At 37.6% G+C, this 15,823-nt stretch overlaps 3 protein-coding genes across 3 annotated transcripts; all 3 read right to left on the bottom strand.

Annotated features, from left to right (window-relative positions):
- Positions 1 to 602: 602 nt before the first annotated feature.
- On the bottom strand, positions 603 to 4,363 carry LOC111461658 (probable protein phosphatase 2C 6). The gene is made up of 4 exons (XM_023105263.1): positions 3,785 to 4,363; positions 1,921 to 2,208; positions 1,705 to 1,810; positions 603 to 1,318 (listed from the first exon to the last, which is right to left on the bottom strand). Exons 1-4 carry the CDS (start codon positions 4,268 to 4,270, stop codon positions 1,011 to 1,013), a joined length of 1,188 nt encoding a protein of 395 aa, XP_022961031.1. The 5' UTR covers positions 4,271 to 4,363; the 3' UTR covers positions 603 to 1,010.
- A 1,701-nt stretch (positions 4,364 to 6,064) lies between these two features.
- LOC111461666 (NADP-dependent malic enzyme) lies at positions 6,065 to 10,566 on the bottom strand. The gene is made up of 19 exons (XM_023105273.1): positions 10,122 to 10,566; positions 9,662 to 9,782; positions 9,493 to 9,567; positions 9,187 to 9,338; positions 9,001 to 9,106; positions 8,846 to 8,911; positions 8,627 to 8,722; positions 8,446 to 8,517; positions 8,273 to 8,356; positions 8,100 to 8,198; positions 7,956 to 8,003; positions 7,805 to 7,858; positions 7,448 to 7,546; positions 7,287 to 7,376; positions 7,093 to 7,170; positions 6,930 to 7,004; positions 6,746 to 6,836; positions 6,444 to 6,572; positions 6,065 to 6,348 (listed from the first exon to the last, which is right to left on the bottom strand). Exons 1-19 carry the CDS (start codon positions 10,271 to 10,273, stop codon positions 6,260 to 6,262), a joined length of 1,776 nt encoding a protein of 591 aa, XP_022961041.1. The 5' UTR covers positions 10,274 to 10,566; the 3' UTR covers positions 6,065 to 6,259.
- A 4,324-nt stretch (positions 10,567 to 14,890) lies between these two features.
- LOC111461331 lies at positions 14,891 to 15,505 on the bottom strand. Its single transcript, XM_023104829.1, has one exon. The coding sequence runs from the start codon at positions 15,503 to 15,505 to the stop codon at positions 14,891 to 14,893; it is 615 nt and encodes a 204-aa protein (XP_022960597.1).
- Positions 15,506 to 15,823: the final 318 nt, after the last annotated feature.

Below are 15,823 nucleotides of genomic sequence, written 5' to 3'. Positions count from 1 at the left end.
CTTTCCCTTTTGGACTTATCTTCAAGGTTCTTCAACATGCTAATGAGATGTTTTCATATCTTTATAAAGTAATGTGGGATTTCACAATCCACCTCCTTCGAGGCCCAACGTCCTCGTTGACACTCATTCCCTTCTCCAATCGATGTGAGACCCCCAATCCACCCCCTTTGGAGCCCAGCGTCCTTGTTGGTACACTGCCTCATTTCCACTCCCCCCAATCCACTCTCTTTGGAGTCCAGCGTCCTTGCTGGTACACTACCTCATTTCCACTCCCCTTTTGAAGCTTAGCCTCCTCGCTAACACATCGTGTTGTGTCTATATCATTTGTAACGATCCAAGCCCACTGCTAGCAAATATTACCTTCCTTGGACTTTCCTTTTTGAGCTTCCCTTCAAAGTTTTTAAAATGCTAGTGAGAGGTTTCTACACTCCTATAAATTAGGATTCGTTTTTTTCCCTCTCCTTAACTGATGTGGGATCTCACATTAAGACTCTGAATTAGGAGGTATAAGGTAGGTAGATTCACTCAAACTATCCAATTCAATTCAGAGATTGCGGATGAAAGTGCAAAATCTAGAGGCTAGAGGCGGGCACATACAGAGCATTACACAGGAAAGTTTACATAAATGTTGGTATGGTCAAAGATCTAATATGGTTCTACTCCAAGCATATTTTCTTTATCTTGATGATCTTCAAGGACTTGTGTCCTAGATACATTCTCTACTATAGGACTCTCGGAAGAACATAAAAGAACAGAAAAATCAATTCAAATTGATAGGAAATTTTAGAGAGAGAGCAATTTCTCTCCATGACCAAGCAAAGCAGATTTTTCAATTTTGTTAGTGGGCTCTGTACACGTTTTTTGATGCAGAGTGGTGAGAACAGTGACCAAAACTAATATGGTATGTTATCTATTAGTTATGGAAGAAAACAGGGTGGAGCTATTAGAACCTTGGCTTCCAGATATCACGATTTTGGAAGAACAATGAGAATCTCCTGCATTTTCTGTCATTACCTCTGTGGGTTTGCTTTCCTTGCTTTCAGATCGATGACAATAACAGAAATGTTATCGGAACTGTTTCTTCCATAGGCCATTTCAGTGAGATTATTAGCCACAATCTGTGCCGGGGGGGTGTCATCAGGTGTCGACGACCTGCGGAGCCTCCTAAGAAGATGGCAAGCCACCTGCCCAACCTCTTCATTCGTCATTACATCCCAAAGCCCATCGCTTGCCAGAACCAAACATTCATCCTCGTCGCTCCTCGTTGTGAAACTAATTTCCGGCACTGGAATTATCCATGGCCGAAGATACCGATCCCCTGAACATCCATACACATAAAGCCATTTGTCAAGCTTAGAGCAAAACCCACATGCAAGTGTATGCAATTATAAGATAATGTAGGACTACTCTATTGAATCACTAGATCCCAGTTTCTGTCAAATCTCCCCCTCATCCTTTCTATTATCAGTGACAGTAGAAATGGAAATAATTGGGGGACACTCTACAAGGAGAGAGAGGCCCATAAGCCATGGGAGCATGGCTATACTCACAGTGGAATAGTCTTCAAAATTGAAAAATCATCCAAGTATAGACACGTATATCTCTGATAGGTCTGATTTATAGAGAATCGAAATTAAGGTAAGGCAAAGGCAACATTCACAAAGCCAAGATGAGAGAGAAAGAGAGAGGGAGAGAGGTGGAAACCTATGGCTCTTGACATAGCAAGAACTCCAAGCACTCTAGCCCCCATCCAGTTGATGACTTTGCCTCCCTCTCTTTCAATTCTCAGGAGTTCGTCCTGTCTATCAGGCTGTAACACGATCAATAAAACAAATGCTTACCCTTAATGATTCATCTAAAGAAGTAATCGTGTAACGCTACAGGAATTAAAATTGTAACTGGGTTTGGGAAACTAATGACCTTTTGATCGACTGTCAATGGAATCGCCTTATTTTTCTGGAACAGAACCGCCCGAGAGTCGCCACAATTGGATGCAATAATCTGGCAGCCAGATAGAACGACTACAACCGCAGTGGATCCAACCATGTCGGTTGCCACCGCCTCTGACACGACCTCATCATCAGTCCTCTGGAAGCCATTAGATAGGGCAACTTCCCACTTTTTCTGCCATTCATGGCCTTTGATTCCTTCTCTTCCCCACTCTTCCGCTATCACTTCATGCATCCGCTCCGCACAGAAATTGGCCACCTATAGATTATATATATATTAAAGTTTCCACGAAGTCGTTAGCTGGGTGTCATATATCTGAAAAGATGATAAGCCCGACGAATCGACGCCGGAGGAAATCAGTACCAGACTTAAATCAACAGAATTAATATGCTCTACAGCTTGTTGTACAACAATCAGTTCACTAGCATTAAATAAACACAGCACACCCAGTTAGACAATCAACTTTCAACCCTAATCATACTTTCACAAAAGTGTTAAACTACTACACAATTGATAAAGCACACAAATCGATGACTTCAATTATTCAACTAAACTTCGATCCAAAATTTCCAACTTCCCAAGAATCCGAAGATCATAAACATGGCTGGAAATCTCGCTCACAGATCATGATTCTTGGGCAGACAGGGCAGCTATTGGGGAACATTATCCACAGCTATCTACTCACCTAGCCCAAAATAAATTTTCTAATGGTGTATGGGTGGGCGTGCATCATAAAAATAGATATTTCTTTAATAAATATCGTGTGATGTTCATAAAATATGGTGGTAGTTTCCAAAATATTTTGAGAAGTCATAATTATTTTACTCTTTTATGCTATGTGGGCGGTTGGTTGGTGGAATAAACAATATTTTCTGAAAGATAATTTTCTAAAACGAATTATGATATACAGTCCATCATTTAACAAATAATTCAATCTAATCATGCAATCCTTTTTGCTTGATTGATAATTTTTTGTTAGCTTACACTCCAATTTTAAAAGAATCCAAAAGGAGTACTACAAAATTCAAAATTTTATATTAAAAAAAACATAAAGCTCACTCCCAATGGCAAGAAAATGATGAAAAATAAACCAATTGGTGTCTCTTCCTAATTAGACGCGCCATTCACTGAATGAAGAACAAGATACAAGCGAGACCACCCAGTAAAGGAATTGGAAATCGTGCGAGTTCTCAGAATTGGTGATTCTATTAGTCGATTAAACCAATAAATCCCGTGATTAAAACACGTCAGATAATAAAACAGTAAGACCCCATTTTTTCGTCACCAGGAAAATGAATTATTACGTCATCATAGAATTTAAATCTCAGCGACCTCTCAAGGTCTCGTGCATTAAATGGAGAATTTTTTTTTCCCATACCTAACCTCCAAACCGATTAAAGCGAACAAAAAAAAAAGAGGGCTTCAACGACACGTGTCCTTATACTAAAATGGGAACCTCCTTAATTCTTTCGACGGGGACCATTCATTGCATGACATGTGTCATCCTTAGTGGAAAAGGCAATTATTAGCTTCGAAAAAGAAAAGAAATAATAGTAATAGGTAATGGTGCGTCAACATAAAATATTTTTCTAAAACAGGTTATTTGCGAATTATTTTTGGAGATTCTCTGTTCAAGAAAAAAGAAATTAAAAAGAAAAAAAAGAATTAGAGTTCTTTTCTAGCTGTTTCTGGTGAAGGACGAGTTATCTAATGCTGTAATCATTCGAAAGGTCAACACAAAATTAGCCCTAATTTGTAATTTGAAATTTGAAATTCGAAATTCGAAATGCACAAATTCTTAGGAAGACGATGGAAATTGAGAGGACGTACGCACCTGAGAGCCGCCGTGACCATCGTAAACGGCGAAGAAATGAACGGGCGAGATCTCCCCGGAGGTTCTGGAACCTGGAGCCGTACAACCTCCGACGTGATCGCATCTTGAAGACATGAATCCAGGCTTAACAGCTATAGCGTCCTCCATCTCCTTCCGCCGTCCGATAACCGAAGTGAGTCCCCAGTGCAGTCCCGCCCTATTGTTCCTCCCGACGCACTTCCGTCTAGCCGGTTCTAACACCGTGGTGGAGGTCATCGACGTGGTAAGTTCAACAGACCTCGGATCCAGGGCGGCCTCGGCCACAATAATAGCAGGAATCTCACCGGAACTAGTGCTGGTGACGGAGATGTCGCCGGAACTGGAGGAGCTTCGGAAATCATCGCTGCTGAGTATGGATGATAAACCGGAACTGGTGGATGCGAGGTCTAGGTCGTGCAGTGAATCGTCTCGGTGGAGTTGGAGGTCGTTGGCGGAGGCCTCGTCCATGGCCCCCTGTTCTGAGCCGGAGGGGTCTCAGAGAAAAGGGGGAGAGTAAGGAAGAGAGAGAGAGAGGGAGAGAATGAAAGGAAGGGGAAGAGGGAGAGATAAAAAGGGAAAGAAGAATGAACAGATGCAATATTGACACGTGTGAGTCGATATATAGGTAGAAGCCACACGCATTTGAAGAAGGAAAGGCGATGGATGGACTTTCTTTTTTCTTTTTTCTTTTTTCTTTTTTCTTTTTTCCTTTTTCCTTTTTCTTTTAGTCGTACTCAATCCCTTTTGGCTTCCATCGCCACGTGTCCTTCACTCCTCCCACGCTGTTGACGCCGTTGTTCTGGTCGACTCCCCATACTTGACTTCCCATTCTACCATCAAATATATATTTATATATATTTTTTTTTTCTTAAATTTAATATAAAAATTTAAGAAATTTAAAAATAAAATAGTTGGTGGGACATGAAGAATAAAAGAATTTTAATATATAGTTTTTGAATTATAAATGTGTAATGAGTCATATGGTTCCTAATTTCTGCTCGTGATGGGAATATATATAAGCGAATTAAATTCACGCCAAACAACAATACGCAAGTGAATTTACACACACAATATCTGTGCTAACTGCAAGGTGGCACGTCAAAAGCTCGGTGTGGGCCCACTTCTTTTTTTTCTTTTTTTTTTTCTTTTCTTTTCTTTTTTTCCAACTCTGGGCCCACACCAACACTACATTTCGGGCGTCATGCCAATGAGCTGTCAAGGATGAAAAATAGATAAAATAGAAATTAACCTACTTTTCTTTTAAATTTTACAAAATTAAATTAATTAATTGCTAAATTTGAGAATATATTTTTATTTATTCTTCAACCAAACTTGTATTTGTCACGCGTATAAATTTACGGATTATTTCATTTTAGATTATGTAATTTTTTTAATTATTTTAATGATTGTACTGTGCCTTATCAGGACGATAATAAACATATTTTTTTTATAATTAAACTCGGAGAAATGACGAGGCTATTATAAAAATACGCATAAAATACTAATTAGGGCTAAATCATTTTTCAATTAGAATTAACCATCTAACAACCTATTTTAATTATTTTTATAAAGTTAGAAACTAAATTATCCAATTTTAAAATATTGAAACATAATCTAAAAGTTGAATTAAAAGATATATTTTTTTTTTTTACTATAAATAATACTATACGTGAAGGTCAAAATTAATTGCTAATAATAGCTCATTGATTGCAAAAGATTCTGACACGCTTTAAGGATCCAACGGCTGGAATTCTCGAATAGTGTAAATGGAGGATTCAGGGCGGTACACGTCAATGAGATGGATGGGCAGCTGGCTGACTTTATAACCCACGATAAATTAAGTCTGGTGAGTGGGCCCTGTCTGACGTGGGATCAACGGTAGCTGTACTTTCATTGCACGCTGATCGACGGCACTCAATGAATCTGAGTGGTGGAAGGCTAACACGTGGAAGATAAGTTGTGACTTGTGATACTTTATCTGTCCATATAATAATGCGTAAATAATTGAGATGATCTAATAATATTGATTTATCTTAATATAAGAATTGATGATAATGATGTTTGTTACTAATTTAACAAAAAGATTGAACGTCCCGTGTAGCCCATATGTTAAATCCCACAACGGTTTGAGAGGAAGACGAATCTATCATTTCTTATAGAGATGTTGAAACCTTTACCTCATAAACGCGTTTTAAACCATGAAACTGATAATCATTGACCGTATCAACTAACAGTAGGCATGAACGGTTAATTGGAGCAAAATTCGATGCAAAAGCTTATTTGAGCTTATTCCATTAACAAATATAAGTTCTCATTTATGAAGGAAAACATAACAACATTAGGATCATTACACTAAAACATATTGGGGAAGACTTCAAGAGCTCTCTCTTAACCACACACCAGAGCTCCCATTAAAAGCTCGAAAATAGAGACCTGCACGACGAGACTTCGTTACATTTATCGGTAGGTTCGGTAGATGGGGCTGTACATGCAGCTCTCGGCATACTTGACAAGATCTGCAGGGCGTGGGAGACGGGTTGCCAAGCCTGGAGAGCACACAAACGAGGGGAACAGGATTTAAGTTGGCAGAGTATTCAAAACTAATACAAGAATAGCAACATAATCAAAGAAAATGTCTCACCAAGTTCATATGCCTTGGCAGCCACCTTAGCTGCAATGTTTGCTGAGATCTTTCGGATATTTGTGAAGGGTGGGTAGATCAATCCATTTTCATAGTTCTCGTCGGAGACTTCGGCAGCCAACGCTTCCGCTGGTGCAGCAAAGACGAAATGAGAATCATTCTAACATTGTAGTTATACTCGTCGTTTGAAAATTAAAAATGAAGTTCAGAGAGCATGTCGTTATCGACAAGTTCATAGACCAAATGTGCATGCATGTATGTAAGTCAGTTAGTGATGTTGCTCATTTAACGATCGTACTTACAGGCAGCTAGAAGCATGTCGTCGTGCACACGAATTGCTCCAGAAATTACAACGCCCAAACCGAACCCAGGGAAAATGTAGGCATTGTTGGACTGATTTGAGATTTGACAAGTTCAAAATGTCAGTTCTTGATATGTAACGGAGGTGAAGTGTAAATCATTCAACATAATGATGAAGTAAAGAACCTGGCCAGGGACAAAGGTCTTCCCGTTGTATTCAAATGGATCAAATGGACTTCCACTGGCGAAGATTGCACGACCCTTCAATTTGCATAGCAAAGCAAAGTAAATATAAATGTCGAAAAACTAATAGAGAAGCTTTCGTGTTAAAATGGTGTTCGTTATATACCTCGCTCCACGTGTAAGCCTCTTCAGCAGTGCATTCAGATTGCGACGTCGGGTTCGACAGAGCCATAATAAGAGGTTTCTGCAACATCAGTGAGCGTTGGGGGAATATGATCAGCCAAGTTGATCCTATTTGCAAATTCTTTCTAAACATGTAACTCATGTATATGTGCTTATGATTTAGGGAGAAGAGAGAACCTCGTTGATGGCGGACACAGCTTCGATGACTTCTTTAGTAAAAGTCCGTCCAACTCCAGATGATCCAATCAGCACTGTTGGCTTGATTGCCTGGAATAGAGAGAATTAGGCGGTCGACACGGGGTAAGGAACTATGGTGAGGTACGGGGCAAGGAACATACCTTGACAGCACTTAATAAATCCTTGACAGGTTCGTGCTCATGAGCCCATGGCTTCTTGAAGTGTTGAAGTGAATCCTTACGGGAGTGGACAATTAATCCCTACAAGAGAACATCATTCTCTTTATGGTTGAAACAAGAAGCCAATAACATTAACTCATCAAGATATAAAAGGTTGCTTAAACTCTAAGAAGCACGGACACAGATACGAATTCACGACACAAATCCAATAGGACATGGTGATACGTTAAAAACTTTAGCACCCAAATCCTCAAATCGGACAAGTATCCGAAGCGTGTCTGGACATATCCATGAACGACTCAAATAAAGTATCTGTGCATAGATTAAACCTTCTACTACCTTTGAGTCGACGAGCCAGATCTTCTTGCGGGTCTCCTCAACTGGAGCATTTGTCTAAAAGAAAAGGGAAAAGAAAACATATAATATAAGAAACATAGATTACGAAATGTGTTTGTAAACCATTTATGTTCGGTATAGCTCGACAAGTTACCTGTTTCGATATTTCAAGGGCTATAAGCTCTGCAATACCAGTTCCAGCCTGCAGCCATGCCGAAAAGTACGAAACCCAACCATTAAACACATGAATTTTCAAAATATAGGAGGAGGGATGGAGGCAAGGAAGGAGAGATCTTACTTCCCCAGCACCAAGGAACAAGAAAGTGTGATCGGCCAAGGTACCGCCAATGAGTTTGAGGGCAGAAACAGCTCCAGCAAGAACCACAGAAGCTGTCCCCTGAACAAGAGAAAAGGAGTATGGATAAGAGAATTTGACAACTTTCTGAACAATGAGTATCAAATTTATAGTACCTGAATATCATCATTGAAGACTAGATGGGTTGTACGATACTTGGCGAGTAGCTCGAACGCATTGTGGTTTGCAAAATCTTCAAACTGAAAATTTCAATAAGAACCACTGAGTACATAACGTTCAAACTTCAGATACCAATGACTATATATATATATAGATATCATGTTCTAACCTGAATCAGAACTTTTTCCCCATAATTCTGCTTAACAGCAGTCATAAACTCATGCAGAAGTTCATAGTACTCCTGCATTGAACATAGGCAGAATACTTGAGTTCATTATAAACTCACAAACCTATAGCAGCTCAAATTTACTTAAGCCTGCAAAAGAGTAAGATAAAGACGTGTCCCGAACCTCTCCAGTTGCTCGTCTCTGTTTAAGCCCAATGTAGAATTCATCATTCAACAATTTCTCATTGTTCGTTCCGACATCGATGGTAATAGGCAAACACTATCAAGAAAATGTGGTATTAGCTGAAATGAAGAATATCCTTCAAAGCTCTAAATTAAGCAAAATGATTTAATGATCTTCTAAGTGTATGGAGAAAGATTGTCTTTTCAAATCAATACTTACTGCAGAAGGACGAACTCCGCCCAGTGCGGTGTATAAAGAAAGTTTTCCAACTGGAATTCCCATTCCCTAAAACATCCAATAAATTCATGTCAAAATCAATAGATCTGCTAGTGAAGTAGCTCTAATTCCTCCGATAATATTTCCAATGCAATTACCTGACAACCAAGATCACCGAGACCCAAAATACGCTCACCATCGGTCACAACAATCACCTGGATGCTCCTCTGGGGCCAATTCTTCAATACTTCGAGAATCTTACCCCTGCACGACTCGGCGTTAGAAGATACATAAAACCCTGAAAGTCATAAATATATGAAGTAAAAGAAAAAAAGCATCCTTACTTCTCTTTCAAACTGATGTAAAGACCCTGAGGACGCCTGAAGATGCTTCCATACTTCTGGCAAGCTTCACCGACTGTGGGAGTGTACACAACAGGAAGCAGTTCTTCAACATTGTCAATAAGAAGTTTGTAGAAAAGCCTTTCATTTCTTTCCTGTACACCAAATTACAAGATCCACTAAATCAAAATTGACCAATGAAGAACGAACACTAAGATAATCTTTTTCAGTTCTTTCAGGGAATCAAAAGTGAAGCTCAAAATAAACAAATTATGAGCAAAGTAAATGAGAAATGGTGGATCTAAGAACCTGAAGTTCCATCATGGCAATGAATTTTTGTAAGGGGAGTTGATACTGTCTGATGTTCTGCATCAACTTCTTTTCCTGATATCAGAGATGAAAAAGATCATAAAAAAAGTACTTAAAGAACATGATCAAAAGAAAGAACAAGAACTCAAAATGGAGCAGCAGTGGCAACCTGAAGTTGTTGAGTAACAATGGAAGGTGGCAAAAGCCCCCGCAAATAATGAGCATCTCTTTCCTTCTCTGTAAATGCCAACCCCTTGTTATGGTGGGGATCCCTCAGCAACGAGTAGCCACTGCATCATATCACAGAGCAAAAAAGGATTCATGTCAAGATTTTAAGAACAATATTCTCTAATTTTACAGGGAATAGTAATATTCTAAGAATCCAGCGGGCAGCTTGATCAGAATCTCGAGGAAGCATCAGTTCTAGTGACTGTTTTTCAAGAATTAATGATAATCCTAAGGAGGGAAACATCACAAAATCAAAGCGAAAAAGAAAGCAAGCAAGTAGTTCCCAAACGTTGGGATTAAGTAAAATACAAAGACGAAACTAAGAATTCAAGTACAAATTGGCAAAATAAGCCAAAGAAAGCACTTACACCAAACCCCAAAATCCAAAAAAGTTGGATTACCTCGCAACTGAGAAAGTCCATGGAGTGACGAGCTGTTCCTCTGTAGCACAGTCTTCGCCATAGATGTCCTCAACGCCGCCACCAACGGTTCCTTTCGGGTCCAAGTCCAATACAGAACCGCCATCGCCGATTTCCTTCAAAGTGCTCTCCATCCCTGATCACTGAACTCAAACTTGAAGCACCCCACACAAAGAGAGAAGCGGAAGATGAACACAATACGAAATGGGGGGACATGGGCATCCATTAAATAATCAAACCCACTTGCGAGCATTGACGCAAAGTCAACTTTGGCCGAACCAAATGCATCACTAAGAACAAGAAAACGGGACAGAGTGTGAGAAAGTGGGGTCGTTGATTCCATTATCCGATAGATCGATATGATATTTTAGAAAATGGGTAATCGAGATTGTCCGTTTTCGTAATAAAAAAATGGTATGATTCATCAAATGTGGTGACGATCATGATGGATTAGTGGTTGGAAACTGGGGATTAGACACTAAATCAGAAGCTTCGCGGCAGCGGTGCGCAAAAGGGATCGAAACTATTAAAACCCCTTCGATTATTTCATAAAATTAACAGCGAGAAATGGATAGGGTGACTAAGAGAGTGAAGAAGATGAAAGAAATTCACTCATCTGATGAGCCGCCTTAATTGAACAGATGCCCACAGATGCGACCCCGCCGCCTGCGCCTCCTGTCCCAAATATCCAATTTTAAATCCACGTGTCGATCTCCTACAAAATCTAAATTTAAATACTTCTTTTTGAAAAGTAACGGCTTTTTTTTATTTTTGTAACAATAGCTAAACGTAAAAAACAAATATTTTTATAATAAATCGACAGACGAAAATACCCTTATTTACATAAATTTTAAAAGAATAAGATAATGAATTTAAATTAAATATTTGTGTTTTTTTCTTGTTTATATTGAATTTTTATATAAAATTATCTTTTCTTTTTATTGAAAAGTTTGATATCAACTCAATAATCTTTTTTACCCATTAAAAACAGACCAAAATAACTTTTATTTTAAAGATGTGGAACCAAACTTTTTCCCCTTTATAATTATGAATTATTTAATAAATTCCCTTCCACTTAATTAATTAATTAAATTATAATAATTTTGTTAGAGAAATTTTTTAATTTATTCTTTTTTTTTTTTAAGTTTTTTTAGTAAACACACGGTTAGAATTCAAAATAAAAAAACGAAAGGCACGTGGATGGCAGCTGGCTGTGGGGTTCGCCGGCGGCCTGAAACTCAATCATTCAGGCGAGGCTGCGGCAAGTGGACGGTGGTTGGTAATGGAATATAAATATATAAATAAATAAATAAAATATTGGAGTTATTGGAATGGAATAATGGATTAAGATATTTAGGAAATTGGATATTCTATTTTAAGTGGGTCCCACCACTTCCCAAAAAACAAGCTGACACTTACTTCTCATATGCTTAAAGCAGTTAATCATTTCCCTTACCAACAACTATTTTGGATATTATTTTTCTTTTATAATAAATAAAACGTTTCCTTAAATTTATTAATAAATTCCTAAACTTTCATTATTTAACACTAAAACACTTTTAATGAACCCTTAGCATCTTCAGAAATATTTTCAATGTTTACACCCAAAATTTTAAAACAAAAACAATTGTTTTAATTCTTTTTAATTTTGGCTTATATGTTGATAATAAAATAAAAATTCAATTGGTTGAAAGTGTTTTTATAAACTTAATTTTTTAAAAATAAAAAATAAATAATTTTCAATCTAAGAGTGAAAGTGGGTTTGTGTGAGAGGGTGTTGAACTGTAAACTTAAAAGCCTGAATAGAACAATATGTGTCATGGACCTGAACTTCTTAATATCTTCTTAAATGGTTAGAGTGCCGGAATCATAAATGCGAGATAAAGTTTAAAATGTGGATGTCTGAATTTGAGTGAGATTACTTTAGTTAGCTTTGTCTCACGGGCTCCATCTCAATATTTTTAAAATCCATTTTAAAAGAAAAGTCGAAAGAGGACAATATCTGCCAATAGTGGATCTGAGCCATTACAAATGGTATCAGAGCCAGACACCGGATAATGTGCCAACTTTCTCGTTGTTCCCTTAAGGGGTAGGCACGAGGCAGTGTGCCAGTAAGAACGCTGGCCTCGAAGGGTGGTGACGGTCCCACATCGATTGGAGGAAAGAAAGAGTGTCGGTGAGGACGCTGGGCTTAAAGGGGGTGAATTGTGATATCTAGAGAAAAGACCAAAACACCATTTATAAGAGCGTGGAAGTTCTCCTAGCAGATGAGTTTTAAAGCCCAAAGAAGACAATATCTCTGCTAGAAGTGGATTTGAGCGTTATCGTGGAGGGGGAAATATAAGCAAGAAAGGTTCTTTTCATAATTTTATCGAGTGTTCGATCTTGAAAGGCATGCAACACAATCCAAATCCTGCAAACCCTGTAACTGGATTTAAGTTTCCTCCTGGTACTACTTGTTAATAATCTATTCATGGACGTTGCAGTACAGTTAGTTCTTAATACCAAAAACAGGCCTTTTGGAGCTAAGGACTGCCCAGCCACTAATCTATTTATGGAGTACCTCGTGTTTTGTGTTGCGTTCTTATACACAAAACAAGAGGCAATGAAAGTGATTCGCTTATAAATCTGTTTATGCATCGCCAATTGAAGGGTTATATTATGATTCCTCAATTGGTCCTCATGGTGAAGCCTTCTTGAAAAGAGGGAGAGCAGAGATAGAATTTATTACAACATTTATATGAAAATGATAGTTTAGAAGCTAGTGTTAATCCCTATAATAGTATGATATTGTCCACTTTTAACATAAGCTCTCGTGGTTTTGCTTTGGGTTTCTCTAAAATGTCTCGTACCAATAAATAAACCGACGATCATTGGAATTTTCATCCAACAATATGAACTAACAACTGAAAAACTTTAAAGGTAACAAACAAAATAAATGGATTGATCAGACTTATAATTCTATTCTTATGTATCAAGCGTCAAATTTATAAGCTTTTAAATTTGCATTAAAGATAAGATTTCACTTTCAAATTTCAATAAAGTTTGTGTTGTTGAAAGTAGCCCTACTTTTGGTTCCTTTTGTTAATGGCCACATCTTTTAATTTTACTTCTTCAGATGGAACTTCCTAAGACAAAATCAACCACAACTCCCAATATTATTTATCTATATATATTAAAAAAAAAATCTTTTTCAATACCCAATTTAAAAAGTGAACAATGGCACTATTATTATTTAAAAACCCATTATATTTTCCAATTATTCATATCCCTTTATCAAAACCCCATAAAATTTGGTCTCTTTATTAAAGATGAACCGAATCTAATTATATTTTATTATATTATAAAGTTTTAAATATAATTCTCGTATGAGTTAATTAAGAGAATTTTTTTTATATATATAAATAAAAAACGTTATCTTTATTGATACGAGAGCTCGTATAAAAACATGATTGTTATCGAATAGACCTCAAATTTTTTTGTTCGTTTTTCTAATTTATTTTTCTTAAACATAGATAAATAAATAAATAAATAATTGGGGAATTGATCTTAAAATATAGTTTTTACTATCTTAATCTAAAATTTAAGAAAACAAGAAATAGAAAAAGATATATATAGAAGAAAATTCCAAGCGTCGAAACACCGTTATTCCAGTTTACAGTTATAACTGTCTCCACCTCTCCATTTATTTCTTTCTGTTTTAAGGTATAATCTGAGTGATTTATCCTAAGCAAAATGACAAAATAAGAAAATAAAAGTGATTTTCATTTATTTATCATCACCAATCATTTTAATTAATTAACTGTTCCACCTTTAATGATTTAACATCATCTTATTTATTGATTTAACATATTATCTAAATTCATTATTAAAAATAATACTTAGTTAGGTAATATTATTCATATTTTAGAGAACAAAATACAATATTAAGCCTCATTAATGTCAATAAGCTACTCTTAACTTACGTTTAAACACGTGTCCTCTAAACAATATATGGCTGCATTCAATTCCACACATCCAACTTTATCAAAAGAAGAGACTTCTTTCTTGCTTTCACATTTATTCCAACATCCCTCATTGTCTTAATCGAGGAACATGACTCTCCACAATGGTATAACACTTTGAGTATAAGCTCTCCGGGTTTGCTTTGAGCTTACCTAAAAGGCCTCAAACCAGTGGAGAGTGCATTCTTAGATTATAAACTCATAATCATTCCCTAAATTAATTAATATCATTCTCTAAATTAATCAATGTGGGACACTTTTATCCAACATTATGTACAATAAAATCATTGGGTCGCTTTTAAAATAACCTATATCTTCTCCATTTATGAACATCAATTATAATGTATAATTAGAGATAAACTTCAATTATAATGAAAGACAAAAATATTGGCTTAAAGCTGTAGTTGCCCATTTGATCCTGGAGTATCTCAGTTCACCAGTAATCAAACAAAAACATTACAATATTATTATTATTTTCTCAAATATTAAAAAAAAAAGAGAGAGAGAGAGAGAGAAAAATATAAGATAATTCTTCTGGTCAAGTATGATCGTCGAGATCCGTACTTGGTTGGTGGTGTTGGGTATACAAAGTGAAGACGACATGTCGTTCACTCAAAAAGCATATATGGAAAATCGACAAACTTCTATACAGCTCAGATTTCTTCTCGCAAGGAAAGTATATACGGATATGGTGTCCTGATAATATCCCACAGCAGACAAGTCACCTCAAAACCGTTCGTTTCGCTTTCACCGGCCCCACATACGGTGGTACGGCGACGGAGATTCCAAGGCCGCTTTTATCCTCTGCTGTTTCAGGTTACTGTAAAACCGTTTGATAAACGCCTCTGCCGCTTCGTCCACCTTGTGGTCCCCCTCGTCCTTAACTGGAAACGGCGAGTCTGTTACCCTAACCATCGGACTCATCCCGAGCGTCACCATAGGCGACGCCACATCCGTCGTTGATGTAGCCTCGTTGTTCAGCATCTCCAGCACTCGTTTAACGGCACTGACGGTGGTAACGTCGCTGTACTTGTGGTGGTGCTTGCCTCCACGCTTGCCGTAGAGCTGCAGCGCTGGAAAAGCAGGGCTGTTGCTGCAACTAAACTCGTAATCCTGTGGAGCAATAGCGAAGGAATGAGCTATGTCGGTGGCCGTTTGGCGACTAAGACTGCCGGAGATCTGGTGGAGATGCATCAGATTTAACATGGCCTTTCCAGCGAGTTTGCCTCTCTTCATCATCAAATGAAGATCGGACATTATGATTCGACTCTTCGATAACTCCTTACGCAGCATCAACACGATTGCTCGTACCATATTCCAGAATTTCTTCGCCGCCATAGCTTTCTTTCGCTCGATTTCCATTAATCGATCTGTAACCCTAAGTTCCCGAGAGAGAGAAAGAGAGATGAGAGAGCTTCTTTGTTTCTTTCTTCTTTTGCGCTAATTTGTTTAGGGTTTTCTGATTTGTGTTGAAAAGGGAGGAGGCGTTAGTGTATTTATAGAGAAACGGAATAATTAATTGGAATTTAATTATGATTCGTTAATTGTGATTAACAGGGAGGTTCATAGACCCCACGGATGAAGAAACGCGTGAAGGAAGGAACGTTAGAAAGTCAAATTTTACTAATGAATAAAGTGGGAGTTGAATAACACGCGCTGTGGATGAGGAGATTATTTGCA

Source organism: Cucurbita moschata, unplaced genomic scaffold (genome assembly GCF_002738365.1).
Source record: "Cucurbita moschata cultivar Rifu unplaced genomic scaffold, Cmos_1.0 Cmo_Scf00025, whole genome shotgun sequence".
Classification (NCBI taxonomy): Eukaryota; Viridiplantae; Streptophyta; class Magnoliopsida; order Cucurbitales; family Cucurbitaceae; genus Cucurbita; species Cucurbita moschata.
The sequence above is the reverse complement of the archived record's forward strand: the minus strand, read 5'-3'. Positions and strand labels throughout refer to the sequence as shown.

Coding starts and splice junctions, on each gene's coding strand:
- LOC111461658 (XM_023105263.1), bottom strand. CDS start 4,270: ATGGACGAGGCCTCCGCCAACGACCTCCAACTCCACCGAGACGATTCA. Junction 1,811..1,920: donor CATTGACAGTCGATCAAAAG/GTCATTAGTTTC, acceptor ATCGTGTTACAG/CCTGATAGACAGGACGAACT. Junction 1,319..1,704: donor TGCTATGTCAAGAGCCATAG/GTTTCCACCTCT, acceptor ATGGATGTTCAG/GGGATCGGTATCTTCGGCCA.
- LOC111461666 (XM_023105273.1), bottom strand. CDS start 10,273: ATGGAGAGCACTTTGAAGGAAATCGGCGATGGCGGTTCTGTATTGGAC. Junction 9,783..10,121: donor TGGACTTTCTCAGTTGCGAG/GTAATCCAACTT, acceptor GATATGATGCAG/TGGCTACTCGTTGCTGAGGG. Junction 6,573..6,745: donor CGACATGCTTCTAGCTGCCT/GTAAGTACGATC, acceptor TTGCTGCACCAG/CGGAAGCGTTGGCTGCCGAA.
- LOC111461331 (XM_023104829.1), bottom strand. CDS start 15,505: ATGGAAATCGAGCGAAAGAAAGCTATGGCGGCGAAGAAATTCTGGAAT.